Raw genomic sequence first — 23,510 nt, forward strand, 5'->3', positions numbered from 1 at the left:
AGATATGTGATGTGCTTTTTGTGTTCTCCTCACTTGCAGACAGCGAGTAGGCACTCCTCGATGGCGTCTCTCTGGGCTTTGGTGAGGGAGCGACCCTTGGAGAGGCGGTAGATGGTGTGCAGGGTGGAATCGATGAGCGTGGCATGGTGTTCGGTGCCAGCAAAGAGGGGTGCGCAGCGGGTGAGGAGGGGGAGCATGGCTGAGCCGATATAACGGTTCATGGCCAACGCTGTCTCGGTGGTGCACAGACCCTCCTGCCGAGAGCAAATTGCATTTTGATAGCTCATGAATTCATAAACACTGGCGAGATTCAGAGTCCTACCCAAGGTGGAAAAGCGTGATATAAATGAAGTGCCATTTACCGTAAATAAAATTGCAATTAGACCCGATTAAAAATAAAAATTAATACAGCACTTTTGTGGTATAAAATCTTTCACCATACTGTAGGTGGTCAGGGCCCTAAACTAGATAGACCGTTTATCGGGTAGTCAGCATTTTGACAAATATCGGCATCAGCCTTTAATAAAAAAAAAAAATAATAATTATCTAACGGCTGATTAAAGATCAATTTAAAATTGTGTTAAGAGAACGATTTTCTACAATTGTCAGTTAACTTTATAAGAGATGTGGTCAACCCTAGAAACCCTCTGCAACCTTCTGTTTTTGTTTTAAATTAAAACGAAGTTAAAAGAAAATTTAACATTTCAGATAGTTAGAAATTTTGGAAAACTTTATTTTCTGTAAAAAACAATATGGAGGGATTTGTTTACAATTTAATTAAACTTTTTTTTCCTTTGACTGACCCTGGGAGCTCCAGCAAATGTATTATTTTTTTAAACAATTTTTAAACAAAGATATCTATTATCTAAGATGAAAAAAACAACTTTAAGATTTAGCAAATCTCAAACATTTTTCAATAAAACATATAATTAAAGACATTTCAACAAAGTTAAGAATTTGAGTTTGTGTTTTAAATATATAATATATAATCGTTATTAAATGGGCCTTCAAAAACCATATCGGTCTATCGCCATTTACTGCTTTTTAGAATTGAAACACAACAAACTCATAACTAATTTGGCACAATGCTGCATAATGTGTGCAATTTCTTGTACAAAGCATAAACATTTCTAGAGGTAAAATTCAATAACTTTTTCCATATTATTTAGTTAAAGTACTTATTCCAGTATCTGCTTGAATAAGAATTTAGTTGTTTTACACCCTATTTACTTTCTATTTACAATTATTATTATTATTATTATTATTTATGAATGAATATTTATTTAGGATGTTTTCCACGCTACCTGCATTTTACTCTTTCGCCATACTTCAGCATAATTCAACCTGAACCTGAAGAACGAAGTCGTAAAGCAAAAACAGCTTTCAGACTGCTGCTATTATGGATGACAGATAACGGATAATCACACATGCAGCTGAGATCCAATTAGCAGTGAGTATCTGTTAATGTGAAAAGCATTGTGTTTACAGGGACACCAGTCGGACATAATAGCTTAATGAGTTCAGTGGTGTTTCCACTTTGCTGTCACATCAGCCCCCGGACACTGCCCACTATGCAGAAAATCTGAACTATTTCATCTCCTTCACCAAGAGCTGGACGCTGATAACTCCTTAAGTGTAATATTCAACACTTTTTATGGTAAGCCTCTGGGAAGCAGATAAATACCTTTCATTGATGATTAAGTAACCCTAACCTCTATCAAATAAAAACAATTTATATGAAACAAGAATTCCGACTGATTACATTCATACATTTAAGGAGGATGGATTAAAAAGCACTTGGTTTTGGTCCACAAAATATTTGTAAAAATTGCTTCAAGGCCACTTCACTCTACCCACACTTAATAATAATAATAATAATAATAATAATAATTCTACCTACCGTATCTAGAGAGTTTGCAGCCCTCAGGTCAGGAAGAAAGCCAACTTCAAGAAGGTGAAGCAAAAAGCTCTGGTCCTCAATACCATACACTCGGTCCAGAAACAGCACCATGGGGGCCTTGTGGTCCGGAGAAAAGCAGGCTGACATATCAGGTTCTGTCACTGAGCCGTCTGAGAGACACAAAGAAAGGAACATGTGTCTGAAATCAAAATCTTTGGCCCAACTAGTCGCATTAGAAAAAAATACAAAATAGACGGAGTTAATTGAGATTTTTGAAGTCGTTGCGGTCAACTTCTTCTACACCAGACTCATCAAACCATGTGCAGTCATGCGGGAACAGGAAAAGTGCCTTCACCCAAGTACTGCAACAAAGATGGAGCCATGTCTTGTTCAAACGAACAGTTGCGATTGCGAGGTAACTAAAAGTTTTGATGGTTGATTAAATAACTGTCTCAACACGTTTGTCACTTTGTGTTTGTTTAATCAGCAGATGAGACTTTTGTCTTCGACATGGTCTGCTGACAGAGCTCACAGCTGCATAAGAGGCACGTCTTGCCGTGCTTATGTAGATCAATCAATAGAGCAAGACAGCTCAGTGTAGAAGTGATCTGGCTTACTCTGAGCTGTGGGAGTGCACAGAAAAGCGCTTGGCTGATTAAAAAGGCATGAGCAGTAAAATGAAATCAATAACCTTCCGCCCTGCTCTAAATGTTCAAGCTTTTTGTAGCCAGTGCTGTACGAGGCACCCTGTTGTAATATGCAAATTTAATTAATACTGTTTAATATCATCTAACTTGTCACTAGAGTGGTATGTTAAGACGTTTGACAGCTTGTGAGCATATTGGATATAATGTACTGTGTGCCATTTTGGTCCTCAAGAGTTGGAGTGCTATAATTAGCTCTCTGGGGTGAATTTTAAAATGTAGATTGTATTAGAAGGGAGCAGCTATAGAGTGAAGACGATACCTTTATTACCGATAGGTGTTTTGAGTGGTATGCTGATGATTCCCACCAGGTCCTCAGTGGGCACCAGGGAGCGCAAAATGGCCCGAATACGGAGAGCTTCGCCTTTCCCTTTGTTGATGAGCTGTCGACAGCAAAAGAACAATCATTTAAATGCACAAAAAAAAAAAAATGGCAAAAACAAGACAAATATAATATGTGTGGCAAGCGCACATGCATCTCTGGGGCACAACGTCCCAGCAAGTCAATGAGCGCTGAGTAGAAGGACATGATAGCATTGCCCATGTGGACCACTTCCTCTTCATCATCGCCGTCAGCAGATCTAAGAGGTGGGGGTGAACACAAATAGCAAGAAGACCTTCTTTATGAGCCAAACAAAATTGGGAAAAATATTCAAGGGACAAGGAATAAGCGGCTACTCTTAGAGCAAAGTCCTTTCTATTGATTCACTATGCTTTGCTTGATCTGCGGGGCTTACACGTCACAGCTGACTCCCTGCACAGAACCAGGCAGATCCAAAGCCGGCGTCTCGGAGATCTTGATGGCTTCTTTCATGGCCGCCAGCAGTCCGTTTCCTCCCTCCCCCCTCAATGCAGGTCCGAAACACTCGGGACGACGGATGAGCAGTTTGACCACGACGCTGGAGTTCTCCTCCACACTTTCACCTGCAACACCAATAAGTCATTCAGAACACATATATTCAGTATCCAATGAGATCCATACAAACAATGCTGTCTTTGCTGAATGATAAAGCTCACTCTTTAAGCAACGGAATGAAGCTATTTGAAACTTTCTGAATATTGATCGGAAAAACTGATTGGACATATCAACAGCAGTCATACCATTGACAAAGACGGCAAAGCGCAAAAAGGAGAGGTAACGTTCTCCCTCAATGGGGTTCCAGCCAATATCTGGATATCCTTTGGCCAGAAGCATCGGACAACTCTGGAGACCGCAGCCCGCCAAGTAGGTCACCACCTGGAGGTACACAGCCAATTGCTCAGTGTTACATTTCCAGTGTTTGATCAAATATGCAGTAGGCAGTGTTATTTTTTCCTTGAGTGTTGGGGAAGATGTTGGGTGTAACCTGAATAGCACTACCTCGAGTGTTAAATTGACCACACCCTCATTTTCGGTGAAGGAGAAACGTTCCAATTTTCCAGCATTCTGTTAACATTTCAATAGCGACACATCCAAGCTGTTGGTGGGGTGGGGTGCCTCTGTGGTCGTCTCGCAACCCTGAGAGTGTGGGTTCGATTCCAGGCCAATGTGACTATGCCAAAGTATCCTTGAGTTGAGTTGTTCCTGATGCCGTGTCAATAGTTGTCAAAAAATGTAAAGCGCTTCAAAGTCCTTGTAAGGAGGAAAGACACTATATGAAAGAAGCCCCATTTATCAGAATAAAGTGTAGTTGAACTTCCATTTTTAACACTGATACCAGTGCAATACACTCATAAGTGTTTAAACACCAGAGTTAAGTGTAGTTCGGCAGAATTAAATGTTTAACACTGACACTAGTGTAAGAGTACTTTCAACACTACTCAGTGTTTACCAGTGTAGCTGAAGTAACACTGGTTTGAAAAGTGCAAGATTTACACTGATTGGTGTGGACACATATAAACACTTTTCTAGTGTTAGATTTAACACTTTCAGTGTTAATCTAACTCTGGCGATTTTGCTGTGTAGAAAGAAAACGTAACCTAATATATTGCATACTGGATTCCACCCACAATCTTTCATTGGGTTTGACTTCAGACAATAAAGCCGTCTATGACAACCAAACCCATTTTAAGTGACATTTGCTTTTTTTTCCTGCTTGGTCATGCAAAATGGTTGACCTGTACTGTATAACTGTTTATGCTGGAAATGGTTTTCTGTTCAACTAAAAATCGCTATATATGCTGTGTGTACGTTTTTTTTTTTTACTATATTGTGATGGATATGTATTAGAAAAAAAAGTTCTACCTTGTCCAGATCAGGTTCTTCCAGTGCGAGAGCCAGACCATTGTTGTCCATAACCGAGGAAGCAGCCACATCGAGAGGAGTGGAGCCCCTCATAGCCGGTGAAGCTGTAACGTGAATTATACATTAAATTTCAGACAAAACAATACTCTCAATTTTATTTGCTGTTGGAAAATGACATAACGTGGGAGGGTCAAACCAAAGAATAGCATAATTAGCCGTGTTCCTCAATTCAAATAGTAGTGCAGTAGCTCTAAATGTAACAGTTCAAACGGAATTCAAATGTCACCCACCGAGTCCCACGCTGCTATTTTCCAGGAGGTAACTGAGGTGGTCAAACATCGCTTTCTGGTTCTGGCGACTGATGCGGCAAAAGTAACAGAGGAAGCGACAACAGCTGGCCACCATCTTGGGGAAGGCTATTTCCTATCAGGTGACAAATACAACATAAAGCCAAACTGTAAATAAATAACCACACAACTGTATTAATGGCTTCATTCCTTGGATATGTTGAATCATAATGAACAGCAAAGAGAGTTCATGTTAACTTCACGTCATTAGCAATTGGCATGGTGAATTCTGCCCCTTTCCACCTTCAAAAGAGAGCTCACCTAATTGAGTCTTAATTAAAGCTCAAAAAGAAATGGAAACAGTGAAAGAGCACAGAGATACTTTTAAAGCTAGCATGACAGTGCACATGTAGTGAAATCTGTTTGGGCTATTTTAACTCATTCACTCCCAGCCATTTTCACTGAAGCAACCCCCTTCACTCCCGGCTGTTTCACTGGATTTTGACTGATTTGGCAAGGCCCACAGAAAATTGTGTTTTATTGCTATAAAAACATGGAACCTACCAAAAGAAAGATTAGAGTCTCTTCTTTCATCAGGAAAAAAAGTAGCAGCAACTAGCATTAGAATATAGCTAAGTTTCATCATTATTCACAAACCTGTTAAAAACACTGGGGAAAATAGTTTTTTGCAACAAGGCCCTGGTTGATCTCTTATACTATTCCGCCATCTGCTGGCCGTTTTTTGTAACAACTACCATTGCTTTAAGCGGCCTCTTCAGGACAGAGGCTGCATCAAAGGCTTCTGCATGCTCTAGTATTAAAAAAAACCTTTAAAAACGTGTAAATAGGTTTTTGGGACCATGGCAATATTTAAAATAGAACGTTTTATAAGTTTTGGGGAGCAAATGAGTTAACAGGCAAAAAAACCTGTCAAACCTGTGATTTGTCCCCTCCGAGCACATTGACCATGACCTCCATGACAGTCTCATGCATGCCAAGAATTCTCATTAGATTGGGGTGTTGATAGAAGACCTTGTTGTTCATGATGTCACTGGAGGGGAAACCAGAGTGCAGGTATAAAGACAATACAAGAGGTAAAAAGCTGATCCGCTCAGGCAAAGTATCACCCACCCAAGTCCATCAATCATGAGCTTCTCCTCCTCTTTCCCCATCCGAACAGAAAGCAGTGATCTGATCTGGCCCAGTGAAGCCAAGAGCTTGATTGTATCCTGGATGGAGGCGGCGCTGATGGTGTAAGTCTTCCTCATGGCCCTGAGCAGCTCACCGATGCTGTCATATTGCCTCCTCAGCAGGCTGAACATCTTCCGAACCAGCTCTGGGTCTTGGATATGACACTCTTGGGTCCAGCTGACCATGGTCTGGGAGATCAGTTCCTTCAGGTTGGCTGCAAGAATAGTTATATGGAAAACTGTATTTTGTGTATGTAGAAATAATGTTCATATAAAGGCAATTTCAACAATGTCAGAGACAGTGTATTTTCTCTATTCTGTGGCAAAGAAAATACAAACAACATTTGCGGCAAGGAGAGGATAAGTTGCAAACAGTGCAATATTCTTTCTCTTGGGTTAGATGAATTTTCTAGAACACAATAAAAAAAATTTTTTCATATTAAAACTGGAGTCTGTGATGGATGGGATGTGTCACTTCTACACAAGGAAATATTAACCCAGAGACATCAGCAAAGGTGCATTTTATAGAATATTGATTTTCTACAACAAATTGCAATTAAGTGGCTGTGTTTTGTAAGACTCGTGACAGTTTGCCCAATTAATTTTTTTTTTCTTTACGCAAACATCCAGCTGTTAATCAGTGGTGTACATATGTTGTTGTATTTGTGCGCGTCTAGTCAGAAAGATTCACTGAGAAAAGGGAGTGTCTTGCTCATAGAGATGAATAGTTGGAGTTCTTCCCAACACCTGAATCTCATTCTGTTACACTATTGTGCACACACTAGTCACCACACCCTGCAGATACACACTTTTGTTACACTAAACGAGACCCTTTTTTTTTTCCTTCATCCTGAGTGATCTTTAAAAAAAAAATCCTGGTTTCTCACCCTAATAACTGAGAGAAAAAAACTCGTCTTCGGCTACGTCGACCACAAACATTGTTTGACACAAGACGATCTAAAAAGATTCGTTTGTGAGACTTGTGAACTCGTGGTGAATAAATCGACCTCACAGTTATGAGATTCAGGGTTCGAATCCCGGCTGTAGCTATCTCTGTGTGCTTCTCGTGATTGCATGGTGTTTTCTATGAGTTCTCTGGCTTCTTCTAAATTGCCCATAAATGTGAACGGTTGTTTGTCTTTATGTGCCATGGGTTTGGCCAGCGACCAGTCCGGCGTGTATGCTGCCTCTCATCCAATATCAGCTGCACCCACGACCATAATGAGGACAAGCACTATAGAAGATGGATGGATGGCGGATGGGTTACACATAAATGTACTCTGCATAATAAGGAAAAAGAAAACACTCCCACTACCTAACTGACAGAGAAGAAAAGCTTACAAATGCACATTTAAAATGGTAAACTTTATTGCAAGAGAATTAAAGCTAAATAGCCTTGCCTGCAGCGATTCAATTCTCCCTCCGTTATTCTGCTGCCCTTCGCACACTTTCTGAAGCCACCAGATGCTGCTGAAGTAGACTTTTCTGAACTGCAGCTGCCACTATAAACCAGTACTCTGATCAATCAGCCCCTTATGTAACACCCCTCATACTCTTTCACAAATATCCACTCCCCTATTCCAATCTTGCCTCGGGCACTCCAATAGTCCACATCTTGTTGCAGGATGAGTAATATTTTTTGAATAGATTAGATGAAGTGTTTCCAGATGCATAACATGTAGTTCTATACTTCTTTTCTCAGATATAAAGGCCTTGCGTCAGCTTTAACTACTACAATGGCATACTGTATCTCCAAATGGAAAGTTATTTACGATTTGATCCATGACGATAACATAATGGCAAATATCCATCATGATAATATTGGATTATTATGTTTCTCCAAATACTGAGCATGCCACCATTGTGCTACAACAGCACATTTGGCATAGCACAAACACAGCATGTCTATTGCTTCAATCAGGTGAAGGATTGGATTTTACCACAAGTGCTTTGTTTTTATTCCCCCTACAAACGGTTGAATGATGCTCTTCACTCCGGAGCCCCCATTAGCATAATGGAATTGAAAATAAATTGCGAGAGGAACTCACTGCCACCCTCGCCAGTTAGTTCACGACACCTTTTCACGCTTAACACTAACATTTTTTTTAAGCATTATTAATTTAAAGTTGTATTTTTATTATGCCACTTCACTTTTTTTACGCCCTTGTATACGACTAGCCTTGCCGAAAGTATTTTTTTTGTTATAGTTATTTCGGTCCTGATCACATAGTCCATGCAAAAAAAAAATATTTTTCACAAACATTTATTTGTTTCATTACATTTCATTTTCATGAAATGCTGAGTTTTCATTTAAACAGTTTTTCCTTCCTCCCATCCGGTGAAATATTCTGATCTTCTGTTGGCATCAATTGGAGCACGGATGTATTAAATGTAGTCTAAAATTCGGTGCAGGCACTGATTAACTGCACAAGCAGAGTGCCAAATAGTATCATTACAGGGTATTGCATCATGTCAACAGTTAATTGGCAACACAAGTGAGTCCCCACATAATCAAAAAATAATATACTGCATACATTTCAAAATTCCAATAAATGAATACTCACATGGTGCAGCTTGTTCCTTCTCCAACGGTTGCTCTGTTTTATGTGCTTGTCCCTTGATTTTGTTCACCAGAGTAAGAAGCCGGCCTTTAATGGATGTATCTTGCTCATCCTCGTCTTCCTCCATCGGGATTCCTACAAAACACGAAAGGACGAAGGATGTACATGATGGGAAAAGCTTATTGTGGCAATAATTTCAGGTCAAGATAAGCCTCCTATGGGGTTGTACATGTCAAATGTAAGTTGTGTGCTCTGAACAGTTTCTCATGGCATGTGGGTCATTCCCAGTTAATTGCTTCTCTTCGTGGAGGGAGCCATGACAGCTTGTATGTTGTGGAGTCGGACTAAAGCTGACATTAGAACGGTTGTGCAGCGCAGGCCCCGGCGGTTCAATTATTTATCAAGACGTTCGCAAATTGAAGGGACATTAAACTCGACCTCATCTGCTAAGATGCAGAGACCAAGACGGCAGATAAAAGCAAATACTGGTGGTCCATAAAAAGCTATAGTGAGTAGCGCAACTTCTGCATAGGATTGTGGTTTTGTTTTGTTTGTTTTTAATAGAAATTGTTCCTAGTTTTGTGAATGTAGAATGGTATCCCAGATACTGAATTTTGGTTGTGTATATACTTTCGCCTCTGCACATTTCTTTTTTTTTTAGGTCACATAAGTTTGCTAAAATAAATAAATAGATAAATAAATGGCCCAGGACATTTATTTACTTTTACTTTTATTTACTTAATTGAGATAGTACCAAGTATTTATTTGACATATTTTTTTTTAAATAAAATAACATACTTTACAATACAATATGAATAAATATGACAAATAGTCATATACAATTTTGTATAACATTGTAATATGGTATATTGTGATAATTAGGGATGGGCGAGTAGCAGTACCACATAATGGTATCGGGCCAATACCAAGCCTTACTTCAAGGTATCGGTACTCTCGACTCGTCTGGTCATTTTTGCAATTAGGAATTAGAAATAATTAGGCATAAGAAGAATAGAAAATTGCCATTAATTTTGTACAATTTTAATTGGCAGTGGCATATACAGGACTTTCCTTAAAATTATCTGTCATTGTTTTTTCAGGGGGGAATTTTATATTTCAAAAGGACTAGTGGTATCTGTACTTGGTGTCGGTAACTATTCGGTGACGAAATTTAAAGTTTTAAAACCATGTGTACATAGAATGGTGCACGAATTTGTGGTGACTCAAATTGAGATATGAATTGACTGCGAAAGAAAATGTATCTGAATTTTCATTTTCGAATTGAATCCCCACATACGGAAGCGTATTGTATTCACTTGGGGAAAAAAAGTCCTGTTTTTCTGACACATTTTTTAGGGGAGCTTTGTTTTTTTGAGTATTTTTTTCTGTTTTATTTTTAAAAAATCCGTTTTTATTTTGTATTTTTTTCTGTTTAAAAAAAAAAAATTTCCTCTGTTTTTCTGAGTAATTTTTCCCTGTTTTATAAAATAATAATTGTTTTGTTTTTCTGAATAGAACACCAGCTCTGTTTTTTAAAAATATTTTTTTCCCTGTTTTTCTGAGTAATTTTTCCTCCTGTTTTTCTAAGTAATTTTTTTCAGCCTGTTTTTTGGAACATTTTTTTTACTGGAAAAAAAATTCAGTAAAACAGAAAAAAACATTCTGAAAAACAGAACAATTTTAAAAAAATACTCAAAAAAACAAAGTTCCCCCAAAAATTAGTTAGAAAAACAGGAGTTGTTGTTTTTTCAAGTGAATGCAATATGCTTCCGTACCCACACAGTAAAAAAAAAAGAAAAGAAAAAAGGGTAAAATAGCATTAATGATATAATGGCAACCGATTAGAAGCATGCTGACAGTGTTTGATAGTATAAAAGCCAGCACGAGAGCTATCTCTGTTTAAAAACAAAACAAAAAAACAGATCTTTCTCCATATGAGCACTGTGTAAATTAATAAAAGAGGGAAGAAACTCATTACTCTTTACTTTGACTTAAGTGAAGAAAGTTGAATCATTATTTCTGCTTTCAGTAGTCAGTTTTTTTTTACACATTCTATCTTTGCTTTTTCTTAAATAGCACAGAGTGTAAGTACTTTTACCACCTCTGGCATTCAGACAAGGAATCCGATTTCTCCATCTCACCACAGTGTAGTTGCAGCTGGTTGTGAAAATCATAAAGCTCCCCCTGGATATCTGACGGACAGGGACAATCATCGCCAGTGCTGAAAGTCAGCAGCATGTTGATCTAAAATATAAAGACACAATAACGTTTTTCTCTCATACGTATTCACACATAAGGGCTCAAGACTGGAGTGTTCTCTCAATGCAGGAGACTATTACAAGTCATTAAAGCACAGCACTCTGTATCCAGCTGTGAACCCCCAAGGGAGTTGTGTAAGTGCGCATGCGTCTGCTTGGGCGAGCCTGTGTGACTGCGTGTGTGTGTTTTCTCACTGCAAAACTGAAGCTGTATTTGCCTTGAAAATTGTGTGGATTCAAACTGATGAGGAGGAAGGAGCGCCTACGACAGCAACGAGGCCGCGAGTCCACGATTAAAGAATTCAGTGACACAAAAAGACCATTGAGAATTGAGAGTGTTGGCAGCTAGTCATGTATGTGGAAAATTACATAAGTTCTGTAAAATGTTGCTCATGAATCATTTAGTTAAAAAGCCAGTGAGGCTGCAGACTGTCTATGGACAGTGATACGAATTTTTGGACTTTACCTCGGCCAGCTCGCTCTGCCCCCCCCACCCCCCCCCCCCCCCCCCCCACACACACACACACACTTGGGTCCAAAACCACAGCCAACCGTGACAAGTACTCAACGCTTGAGTTGCCACCGATACCGCTACCAAATACAGATATCACTAGCACTTTTGATACATTAAATTTCCATCAAAAAATACCAGATAATTTTAAAGAAAGACCTTTATATCCAAATATAGCATTTTTTCCCCATCAAATTGTATGAAATTAATGGCAATTTTCTATTCTTCTAATTTCTAGTTCCTGGTCGTAAAAGTAGGGATGGGCAAGTACCAATGCTAGTATCGGCCGGTATTGCGAGTACCGATACCTGATATCGGTACCAGTATCGGTACTCACAACCTCTTTTGATAATTTTTCTGATCAGACGCTAGAAATTAAATTAATAGAAAATTGCCATTAATTTCATACAATTTGAAGGATTGGATATATAGGTCATTGTTTTTTTGAAATGTTAATATATCAAAAGTATTAGTGGTTCCGTATCGGTGACCACTCAAGAGTTTAGTAGTCGTACCTGTATCAGTCTGAAGAGAAAAAAAAAATATTGAACATCCCTAAATAAAATAATAATGAATAAGAGTATAAATGATGAGAAGAATGAATCTCTGCAATTATTCTTATCATGGCATGCGCACTGCAGTGTCAGTGTCTCGTGGCCACACCTGTTCTTGAGGAGGCGAGCGAAACTCCTTGGTCTTCTTTGCCGTTACAGCGGCGGACATGTTAAGGGCGAGCATGAGCTCGTTGTATCGGAATTTTTGGTTGTACTGTAGCTTGGAGACAAAGTTGTCGGAAAAGGACACAATGGCTTCGATGCGGTGCTTGAGCTCACAGTCGCAGAAGTAGTGAAGCAGCTCACACATCTGTCGGGTAGATAAACATGTCGTACTGTATCGCGTACGCTTAACATCATCTGTTCACGTGTGAATGTTATCACCTGACGTTTGACAGGTTCGGGCAACCTTGTCTCCAGAAGTCCTTTCATTGGCTGCTTGGCCTCGTTGGCTGCTTCTTCCTCTCCTGCTTCCACCGCCTTCTCCTCGGCCCCCGTCAGTCCTTCTTTGTCAGTCGTGCCAACGGGTCCTTCGTCGGGTGCCTCCCGAAATACATTCGGGTCAATGAGGAGTAAGATCTTGTGAACGTCCTCGCTGCCGAGGACGCCCATGGTCAGCAACGTGCTGATGAGCTTTAGGATTGGCACAAACTGGTACTCGACACCGCCTCCTACAGGATCGCGGATGTAGTGGCCACCACCTTGAACCGCCTCGGTCAACATTGAAATGGATTTTTCTTTTAATGCATCCAGGGGGATCTGGGGACTGTACAGGTGGTGCTCTCGTTTGGTGTTGATGAAGCAGGGAGGCGCGAAGTTGAGGCGGGGTTTGAGCGACGTGCTCAGTCCCACCCCTGGCGGCGAGTGCTTTTTGGAAGCGTTGGAGAAGAGACGAATGGAGCGCGTCTCAGCTGTGACCGGGATGATGAACTCATCTTTCATCATGAGTCGAGCGCCTTTGGCTGTCTCCAGATGGATGCTGATGAGGAGATTGTAAAAACCCTCTCGTAACATGCCCGACAGGTACTGGTTGTCAATGGTGTATAAGAGCTGGGATTGGTCCAGATGACTGCAGAGGGCGTGGGCCACACGGGTGTTGCCCAGAGCGCAGAGGGCGCAGTACAGCTTTAAGGTGTGGTAGTGGAACTCCCTCATGTCCTCCTGCTCCGACAGTTCCATGATGTCCACACACCTTAAAATAGACGCAATAGGTATGTTGTAAATCATTGACTCAATTCACCCCCAGCCATTTTCACTGAAGCAACCCCCTTCGTTCCCGGCTGTTTTACTGGATTTCGACTGATTTTGCAAGGTCCACAGAATATTGTGTTCTATGGCTATAAAAACATGGAACCTACCAAAAGAAAGATTAGAGTCTCTTCTTTCATCGAAAAAAAAAAAGGATATCTCTATCTGTTTCTGTTTTGCAGCAATTAGCAATAGAATATAGCTAAGTTGCGTCATTATTCACAAAACTGTTTAAAACACTGGGGGGAAACAGCTTGTTGCAACATGGCCCTGGTTGATCTCTTATGCTGCATTCACACCAAAACCGAAAGGCGATCTGGAACGCTTCCTTCCTTCGAGTTTTTTGGAACGAATGCCGCTCATTCATGCATTCGCGCACATCGGAGAGGGGGAGGCGTGAGAGGAGGAGGCGTGTCCCTTGGTGAACGACTGTAGAGTACTTTACGGGTCAACAAAAAGAGAGCACCACCGACTACTTCCACTTTTTTCCTGGGCACTATCCCAGCAGCGAGAGGTTTTTGAGGTACGTGATAGCTCTTCCGCTGTTTTAGTGGCAATCGGGCAGCCAGCAGTTGCGCTAAATAACTTGCATGGATGATAAACACTGCTGCTATTTCAGTACAGTTCAACAGCAAGTAAGTACACTTACCAGCACTTGCATGCTACTTCCTTGCTCACCATTCGGTCCCGGTTGGCCGCGTTGTTGCGCTCGGGGTGACAACAGACAGGACGCTGTATGTGACGTAGCCTGTACTCGAAGCCGATTGGCTACCGCGAGGCGAAATGCGAAAAAAGTTTTAGAAAAATTTAATTTGGCGAACATGCGAGTGTGCGGATTTTCGTCACAAATGTACAAATTTCGCTGCGCCGCACCGCATCCCAGCGCTCCAAACGCATCCTCCACGCCGCCCCACGCACTTTTGTTACGGTCCGCGCGAAGTACATTGACTATTGACTACTACTAACGCGCCGCCAAAATGCGTCCCCCCGCTTTTGGTGTGAATTCACCATTAAACTCTGCTCCCACCTGCTGCTTTGAAATAACTACATTCGCTTCAAGTGTCCCTATCCAGTTCAAAGGTTGCATAAAAGCCTTCAGTATGCTCTAGCATGAAAAAACATCAACAACGTATAAATACGTTTTGGTACCATGGTAATATTTAAAATAGAACGTATTTGCACGTTTTTGGGAGCAAATGAGTTAACAGTTTTATGAAACATCAAATGCTACTATTTAGTTATCTCCACTATTTGAGAAGTGTTTGAGAAGCCAAAAATCAGTAATCAAATGGCATTCGAGCTATCAAAATTAATCGATTAATCGACAAGTAATCGATTATCAAATTAATTGACAACTATTATAATAATCGAATAATCGCTTGGAGCCGATTTCTAATTAAAAATTGTCCAAATCCTCTGACCTTCAACAGTAATTGTTCATTGATTTCTGCCGTCCTTCATGAAAGAAGACTGATTATCTTCTGTGTTTAATCAAAATAAGACATTTGCAAAAAAAAATGTAACTTTGGAAAACAATGACCGAGCCGGTAACATTGAACAAGATCAATCCCCCTTTTTTAATCAATATACAAAAACTAAGTACTAAATAAACACCAATCACTAGTTAATAAACAGTAATTGGGGGGATGCTTTTGTAATACACTTTAATGCAAAACTAAAATGAATATAGATTCATCGATTCTAAAAATATTCAATAGTGAATGACATAGTAAATGACATATACCTGTTCTCCTCAGGTATGTGAACTGCCATCATCTGCAGAGGCTCCACACACTGGACCGACCATCCGTGTCTCTCGCTGACCCTCGCCGTTTCTACTTTCAGGAAGGTGTTTGGCATGCGGCTCCACAAAACCGCATTGATGGTCTGGACGTCAAGGCGAGGGGGACACTGAGGCACCGGGTTCTTATGTTCGCTCTTAAAAATGGCTGACGACAGCGGCATGGCGTTCTGTAAAGGGGGGGGGGGGGCACATTGCAGTAGTTAGAGAGTTTTGTGCGTGGAGTGAGTCAAGTGATTTTGAACTTTATGAACAAGTGACCTTTTTAAAGTAGGATGTACTTATGTGAATGACTTATCCTGTGAGGCTGTGAGTATACCATTTTTCCGACAAGCAAATGGCGCAAGTGCCCATTTTGTTACTGCAGCCTTTATCATCTTATGAAGGCATGAGAATGCTAAGTAGGGACCTGTCTGAGCCGGTCACGATTTCCTGCCTAAGTGTATGAGTTAGAGAGAGAAAACGATCAGGATTTTCCCTTAAACCTCATTTACATCGAATGGTATAATAGCTCGTCGCTGCTTGTGCATTATTTAATTATTATTGTTTAATGTTACCAAATGATCATGTTTCAGATCACGTTTTAGTAGGGCTGGGTTTTAAAAATCGAATAATCAATATTGAATCGATTTTCCTTTTCAAGCCCGATATCGATTCATAAAACCACAAATCGATTATTTTATATCTCCTTTTCCCATTAATTCTCAAGAAAATATCAAATTAAATTAATTAATTAATTAAAGGCTGCTTACTGTTTTCTTGAAATGGCCCTCAGCCACTTATGCCTGGCCCCAGGTGTGGCTAGTTACCCAATTAGTGTGAGTGTATTTAATTCCCGGGTGGTGATCAGTCGGCGTGGGATCATTGCCGCTTGTCACGGTCACCACCGGAGTTCTGTCTGTCATTTTGATTTTGTATCTTTTCAGTTTGTTGTTTAGTTAGCATTAACCAGTACCATGGTTCGTGTTTTCTGTAAAATAAAGCACGCCAGTTTCGCACTCCTGCTGTGGTTCTCCTGCCTCCCTGCATTTTGGGTCCTCCACTTCACACGCCGACAGACACCACGCTGCTCCGTGACCACACCGTGACACTTGTGAATCGAAAACTAATCAATAGAGGGCATTAGAATCGATACCCAGCCCTACTTTTTAGCTCTCTCTACTTGGGCTTCAAAGCAAAAATGGTACTGTACAACTGGCACGTGATTGGTGGAAAAAGCATTGACACATACGGTACAACTTTTTTAATCAAAGTTTTCAAAATGCTGGATTGAGGCCATTTTGTTCTTAGCGATATCTTTGTTGGATTCATTGGTGGTTTATATTGTAGTGTGCTGGTCACAAAAATGAACTGAACTGATACAAAATGATTTTAGATCATGCAAAGGAATGTTACATATAGGGTCACAAAGTGTACCTTTATTTTGGCGAGTTCAAACTGAAAGAGGTTGGGGCTGGTGGGTTGTACAAATACAGCCGGGAAAAGCTTGGTGTTTGGTTCCACCTGGAGCAGAGGGGGGGAAAAAAAGCAGCCACCACACAAAAAGCACATACTGTATCAAACGCATGACAAAGCTGCTTAATGTGGCCTCATAAAACGTCACCACTTTCTATGGTGTGTGTGTGTGTGTGTGTGTGTGTGTGTGTGTGTGTGTGTGTGTGTGTGTGTGTGTGTGTGTGTGTGTGTGTGTGTGTGTGTGTGTGTGTGTGTGTGTGTGCGTGCGTGCGTTATGCATCATGAACGGGCTGGCGAGGATGACTCAGCACTGGGTGACGCCAGTGAACATAAGAAGATTAAACCCTTCAAAAGAGTTCTCAAAGCCGAACAGAGAAGTTGTCCAATGTCTGAAATTCAACAATTGCAAATGTCAAGACTATGTTAGCAAAATATGGAAGTAAGTTCCTGACAAGGTCGCCGTTATAAACTGCGGAGGGAGTTATTATCATTCTTAGATATCCAGGAGTGTTCCTCACATTGTTTAGCACAGATTCTACAGTGTTGTATTAATGTTTGAAATGAACTTGACTTAGGCCCGCTGCTGCTCCGTTTAATTGTTGACCGGTCTGTTGAGATCAAATGGAGGAAAATAATAATTAAATAGCTCCGCATCGGCCCCTATAGATGCCGGCCCAGCGGGCGTCTGCCCCGTATTCCATATAGCCAGCCCGGCCCTGGTCGCTAGTTGCGTTAACTTCTCCAGCAAACGGATTCATTACCTGGTAGGACGTGGACACTTCCTTGCCGTTGACAGTGAATGTCACCAGACCAGTGGCGAGGTCACTGAGACAGCCAATTTCCAGGTCAACATTGCTACGACTTGAGCCATGAGTAGCGTTGGTCACATCGCCACCCCACACCATGTAGCAGTTACTCCTCTTGACGCTATCGGGAAACGGCCGTCGTTATTAATTAGTCTCCGCTCTGAAGACAAGATAAAGTCTCGCCCCGAAATCTCACCTCTCGTGGACTCGCCCTCGCTCGTCACCCAAGGTCACGGTCACTGTTCTGGTCTTGCTGAGGGCAAAGTTGTTGCTATAATAATGGTAGTCGGGGGTAACCCAGCCAACCCAGACACATGCAGGGTCTTGACCAGCGAAGACCCTCACAGAGTGGTAGTACTGTAAGGAAATGTTCAAGAGCGTAAATGTGGACAAAAGGCTTGACTATGAATGTGAATCAAGGATGTTTCACTACCATCGTGATGCTGCTGTAATCCACGCGTCTACTTTCATCACCGTGTCGCACGGATCGCAGTGGGTATCTATCAACAAACACATTTAAAAGATCAGAATCGGAATCAAATGTATTGCCATTGTGCATAGCAACAAAAGGGAGAAGACCTCGTCGGTATTTGCTTAATGGGCGCTCCAAGGTCGTAAAGTGAAAATGAGATGGAAATGCAGACGCATAAAAGTCAAGACTCTCGCCATGTTAACTCATTCACTGCCATTGACAGCTACAGACGTCAAAAATTAATTTGAACTATTTCTATTAGTTTAACTTTTTTTTTCATTTTTGTTAACAAGAGTATAAAAACCGAGAAATATATATATTTTTTTTGTACATTTAGAAAAGATCAAAAATTTAATAAATAAATAAATATAAATAAATAAATAAAAGTTAACTAGGGAAATCATGCGATTAATTACGTTTACAAATTGTAATTGCCTGATGAATTTTTAATAATCTTTTCTTTAAAACATTTTTTTTTTAATTAAAAACAGAATTTAATAATCTTTTTTAGAATTTTTTTTTTTAGAAAAGATGATTAAAAATTAGGGGCGTCAGGCGATAAAAAGTTTTAATCATAATTAATCGCATGACATCACTAAATTTTACATTTGTTCTAATACAATAAACAAAAAAATCTAGGTTTTCATACTCTTGTTAACAAAAGTGGGAAAAAATGTTTAACTAATAGAAATCGTTCAAATGAATTTGTGACGTCTATAGCCGTCAATGGCAGTGAATGAGTTAAACAGCCTGGTAAAAAAATAAAAAATCCTTGCTCTAAGAGCGTATACATGGACAATACAACAAATCTCTAGACTTTAACATATGAGGAGACATTGTGATAAGAGTCAACCTTGATTTTTTAGCTGGAGCCACTGAGAGGGCAACAATTAGTCGAATTTAGCAATCAATTTTTCATCTCCACGTTGATTTACCATTTGTGCAATGTCACAGTGTCACGAGAATTCACTAGCTACCTGAGTCGGAGTGTTGACCGCTTGTTCAAGTGCAGTAAAAAATGATGTACTTGAAACAAAGTGACTTACACTATATGGCCAGTAAATACTATTCAGTAAATACTGAATAGCCCAAGTTTATTTGTTCATAAAAGATGTTGCACTTCAGTCTGAATCTCAAACCGCTACATCACTACAAGAAATCTTGCGCTTTCAGGCCCTTTTCTGTTCAAGCATGACTGTAACCCTGTAACAAAGAACAACAAAACTAAATTCTTACATTCGTAGTCTTTTGGAGGTACTTCCAAAAAAAAGTGGAACCTGCTGTACAGTAGCTAAGGGAGATGAACTCTCCAATTTTTAATTTCAACCATTAGATTAATGGCAAGGTGTCCCAATACTTTTATATACACAATGCTTGTATGCAATGTATGCTTTTTTTTTTTTTTTTGATAGAAACCCTTAAAGGGGAAGTCAACTTTAAACATTTCTTGACAATAATATGTTATATGTGACCTCACTAGTCTAAACATGACATTCTGATTAATATTACATTTGTGGAATATGAGTTGTGCAGCAAACTCCAGCCGTTTTTAGCCATCTCAGGGGGCGGCCATTTTGTCACTTGCTTTCGACTGAAGATGACATCGCAGTTGCTCAGGGCTCAGGAAACGACCAATCACAGCTCATCTGTTTTCTGAAGCTGAGCTTTGATTGGTTGTTACCTGAGACCTGAGCAACAGTGATGTCATTTTCAGTCGACATCAAGTGGCAAAATGGCCGTCATCCGATAATGATAAAAATTGCTGGATTTTGCTGCTTTAACTCATATTCCACTAACACAATATTAACCAAAATACCATATTTAGACTAGCGGGGTTGCATGGAACATATTATTGTCCCCCCCCCCCAAAAAATTATTGGGTTGAATTCCCCTTTAACTCGTTCACTCCCAGCCATTTTCACTGAAGCAACCCCCTTCGCTCCTTACTGGATTTTGACTGATTTTGTAAGGCCCACAGAATATTCTGTTCTATTGCTATAAATACATGGAACCTACCAAAAGAAAGATTAGAGTCTCTCCTTTCATTTGGAAAAAAGTATATTTGTATCTGTTTCCATTTTGCAGCAATTAGCATTAGAATATAGCCAAGTTTCATCATTATTCACAAACCTGTTGAAAACACTGGGGAAAAAGCTTTTTGCAACACACATGGCCCTGGTTGATCTCTTATACTCAGCTGCCACCTGCTGGCCGTTTTAGTAATTACTACCATTGCTTAAAACTTTCTATGCAGTTGAGAGGCTGCATCAAAGCTTTTTTTGTGTATTCTCGCACAGGGGTGTCAAACTCATATTAGCCCATGGAGGAAAATATATTACTAAGTGGGCCGGATAAAAAAAAAAAAAGGCATATAACTTAAAAACAATTGCCATCAATTATACGCATATTTTCGCTATTTGTGGGCCAGCCCTAAATTACAGAGCTCAACTGTAATCATATTGTTCCAATAAAATAACACGAATGCAAATGCAACACTTTGCCTGTTTGAGTTCCGGATGTGTTAAATCTACCTGTTTTGCATATATACTGTTCCCAGAATGAATTGTGGAACAAAGTTAATGAAGTTATAAGGACGTTAATCCTTGTCATAAGTATTGGTGCTCCCAGTAATTAAATTTGTGTCAAATTTAACACAATTATGTCGGTCTATGATTTAAAAAAAACATTTTTTTACAAGCCGTGACTTCAGGTTGTGTTTTGATTGTGGCCGGCTGATTAATTGGTCGGACATTCCATTTTTTTTTTTTTTTAACATTCCAAAATCGTCTCGCAGGCCGGATTAAACCCCTTTGTTTGACACCCCTGCAGTCTAGCATTAAAAAAAAAAAAAAAAAAAAAACGTATAAATACGTCTTTGAGACACGTAAAACATTTAAAATAGAACTTATTTATACGTTTTGGGGAGCAAATGAGTTAAAAAGCCCAAGGTTTTGAAGAATAAGCACCTGTGTTTGACTTTGAGCGTGTCATCGTCATGCACTCCGTTCATGTCGACAACAGGACTGGTCTTGAAGAAGGAGTGAAACTCCACAGGCATACTGAGACGACAAAACACCATGTCTGTGTTGCTGCTCTGGGTGCCAAATGTCTTGTGAGTAACCTTGAGACACGGGGGGCTGTCGACAGTGCCATCAATCCTTGTCACCTGCGAAGAATCGACAGTCTTATCATCCATACAGTGACCGTCAATGCTGCGAAGAGGTATTTCAGACTTTGGTCATACTGTGATGTGATTGTGGTCCTTTGGCACGTTGACAAACGTGGGCAGACGCTTGCTGAACCACATGGTGAGCTCTCTGTTCATGTTGACAGCGAAGGGCTCAAATCCCTCTTGAAGGCCGCACATGGTGTAATACTTAAAGGTGCTGGCGTCTTTGCCAAGATTCATACGACCCACCTGAGCTAAGCCCAGGCTGCACACTGGGATGAACCCTGCAGAGCAATTAAGGTTTATTAAAAAAAATATAATAACAAATCCTCTTACGGTTCTCCTAATTCACAAACACACAGTTTCTCACCGTCCTCCGTTTCAAAGTCGGTAAAGCAAAGTTCAGAGCCTTTGGTGGTGATAAGTATCTCCCCATTGAGGGTGAAGATCATGGATTTGTCCTCCATGTTGATCATACAGCCCACCACGTCGCCACTGTGCCAGCAGCGGCCAAACAAACGGCCCCCCATGTTCAGACAGTGGCCCTGTGTACATTTCAAGAAGACGGGGCAAAAATATGCAAAAATGGCCTCCTTTTAAAAATGACATATTATGCAGTTACTATGTCCCTTGCGATGATTGTATTATCATGTGGTCAGTTGCTATACAGTGGCTATGTGCCTATATAGTGACTCTAGTTTGTTGTGTCTTATGTGAATGTCCCTTATAATTAGAATGTTGTCAGTTGCTATGCTATTAGACACTATTAGTTTGCCAAGTCAGTCTTATTCTTATCATATATGCCTTTATTCTGTCATATAGAATTGTGTTTTTGCACCCAGTCCTGCTCGCTGTGGTTACTTTTGGTTCTGTGTTTAGCCCACTCAAGGTTCTGAGTAAAGGTTTCTCTGTCAGGGGTTTTCTGCAAGGCCATGTGAATCCAGCCCTGCTCTGTGTTGGCACTTTGTATTTTTGTATGTAAAGACTCTGTTTTTCAACATTCGTGTCTTGTCTGCGCTTGGGTCTTAAATTACGTACCTCGCGTGACCCTTTCTCTGCAAAATGTACAGTACACTTTTTTGACGACTTCAAATTTATGATCGAACTCAACTGTTGTCAAGAAGTTGAAAATTAATTTGACTTTTGACCTCTACCACCTTGAGCAAGATACAGTTATTAAAATAATCACATGTGCTGTTAATCTGACATTGAGAAATGAAAGGTAATAGTGGATGTGATTACCCTGTATCCATCAAAGACAAAAGCCAGCTGATCCGTGCCAAGCTCCACATCTGGCTTGCACCCGGGTCTTGCCCAGCCAACTCTCATGTCTCCTCCCGTGACGGCCTCAAATTCAAAGTACCACTTTCCGTTCTTCACCGCATAAGTCCGTTCTACTCTGAAAAATCGGATTTTGTCGATGCTGAGACGCTCAACCATTTGTCCTGGAAAGGATAGCAACATAATTAGAGAAAGTTTTTGGGAGGTCGAAATGAACATTTCAAAGTAATAGTGCATGGGCAAAAGTATTGGGCAACCTGACCATTACACCTATGGGAAGTGAAAATAGAGATGTCAGTCTCCTCAATTCTTTTGTCCATGCATGCAGCATTTTGAAACGTAACACACCGCCTTCTTGGTCAGAAGGCTCCACGTTGTAACCATAACCAATCAGAGTGCGAATGGCCTCGCGTAGGCTGTCGCGGTTTGACTTCTTGGTGCGCTCGTCCAGCATGGCGTAAGGGACCAGGCGAGGGTTACGTTTACTTTTCAGATCCTGTCAGCAGCATGGAGAGAAAACAATAAGAACGTGCAGTATTAACAACAAAAACAACAAACATCTTTACCAGAAGTGCCTCTCGCTGTTCAAATTCAACAAGGAAACAGTGAGTAATTCTGCGAGAACAGAATTAATTGCAGCGTCCATTACTCTGTTGACACCCCCCCCCCCCCCCCCCCCCAAATTGGTGCTTATTGGTTTTGTCCCGCCCTAAACAACGCCTGATTGGTCCGACCTAAAAAAGGTCGGCTGCAAACGTATCTGCAGGAGCGGTACAAGATGCATTCCCCCGAGTTTGTGAACTTACAAATATCGCGAGAAATCATCTAGCTGGCAAGGTTGAGAAATGACACGCCCACTTATTTTAAGGTGACATGGGGGAAATTTTTAAAATATGTTTGTCATTAGGACGACCAACTTGCGCGTTCAAAAAAGAAACGTTCTTATTTGGACGAGAAACTTTCTCAATAGGACGATAAAGTTTCTTGTTCTGATGAGAAAGTAGTCCATTGCATGCTAGCATAGGAGACTTGAATCTCAAGTTCTTGTAGTCTGCTAAATAAGCTACAACTCACAGGTAAAGACATCTC

The 23,510-nt window shown here is 40.5% G+C and overlaps 1 protein-coding gene across 4 annotated transcripts in view; it reads right to left on the minus strand.

Moving 5' to 3' along the window:
* LOC147162971 (ryanodine receptor 3-like) overlaps positions 1-23,510 on the minus strand; it is a 96,455-nt gene that overhangs the window by 31,315 nt on the left and 41,630 nt on the right. For all 4 annotated transcript variants that reach the window (XM_086094308.1, XM_086094309.1, XM_086094306.1 and 1 more), the window contains 24 exons: positions 22,770-22,917; positions 22,383-22,585; positions 21,511-21,685; positions 21,216-21,424; positions 20,938-21,137; positions 17,933-17,999; positions 17,696-17,856; positions 17,455-17,620; positions 16,655-16,741; positions 15,182-15,408; positions 12,574-13,381; positions 12,299-12,499; positions 11,008-11,110; positions 8,870-9,001; positions 6,247-6,520; positions 6,052-6,166; positions 5,119-5,251; positions 4,829-4,932; positions 3,706-3,841; positions 3,342-3,528; positions 3,077-3,185; positions 2,867-2,987; positions 1,901-2,070; positions 34-254 (listed from right to left, as the gene is read on the minus strand). In XM_086094308.1, the coding sequence (XP_085950434.1) occupies positions 34-254; positions 1,901-2,070; positions 2,867-2,987; positions 3,077-3,185; positions 3,342-3,528; positions 3,706-3,841; positions 4,829-4,932; positions 5,119-5,251; positions 6,052-6,166; positions 6,247-6,520; positions 8,870-9,001; positions 11,008-11,110; positions 12,299-12,499; positions 12,574-13,381; positions 15,182-15,408; positions 16,655-16,741; positions 17,455-17,620; positions 17,696-17,856; positions 17,933-17,999; positions 20,938-21,137; positions 21,216-21,424; positions 21,511-21,685; positions 22,383-22,585; positions 22,770-22,917 (4,457 nt within the window). The remainder of the gene's footprint in view (positions 1-33; positions 255-1,900; positions 2,071-2,866; positions 2,988-3,076; positions 3,186-3,341; positions 3,529-3,705; positions 3,842-4,828; positions 4,933-5,118; positions 5,252-6,051; positions 6,167-6,246; positions 6,521-8,869; positions 9,002-11,007; positions 11,111-12,298; positions 12,500-12,573; positions 13,382-15,181; positions 15,409-16,654; positions 16,742-17,454; positions 17,621-17,695; positions 17,857-17,932; positions 18,000-20,937; positions 21,138-21,215; positions 21,425-21,510; positions 21,686-22,382; positions 22,586-22,769; positions 22,918-23,510) is intronic.

Source organism: Leptonotus elevatus, chromosome 14 (assembly GCF_054856555.1).
Source record: "Leptonotus elevatus isolate MCC_2025b chromosome 14, RoL_Lele_1.0, whole genome shotgun sequence".
NCBI lineage: Eukaryota > Metazoa > Chordata > Actinopteri > Syngnathiformes > Syngnathidae > Leptonotus > Leptonotus elevatus.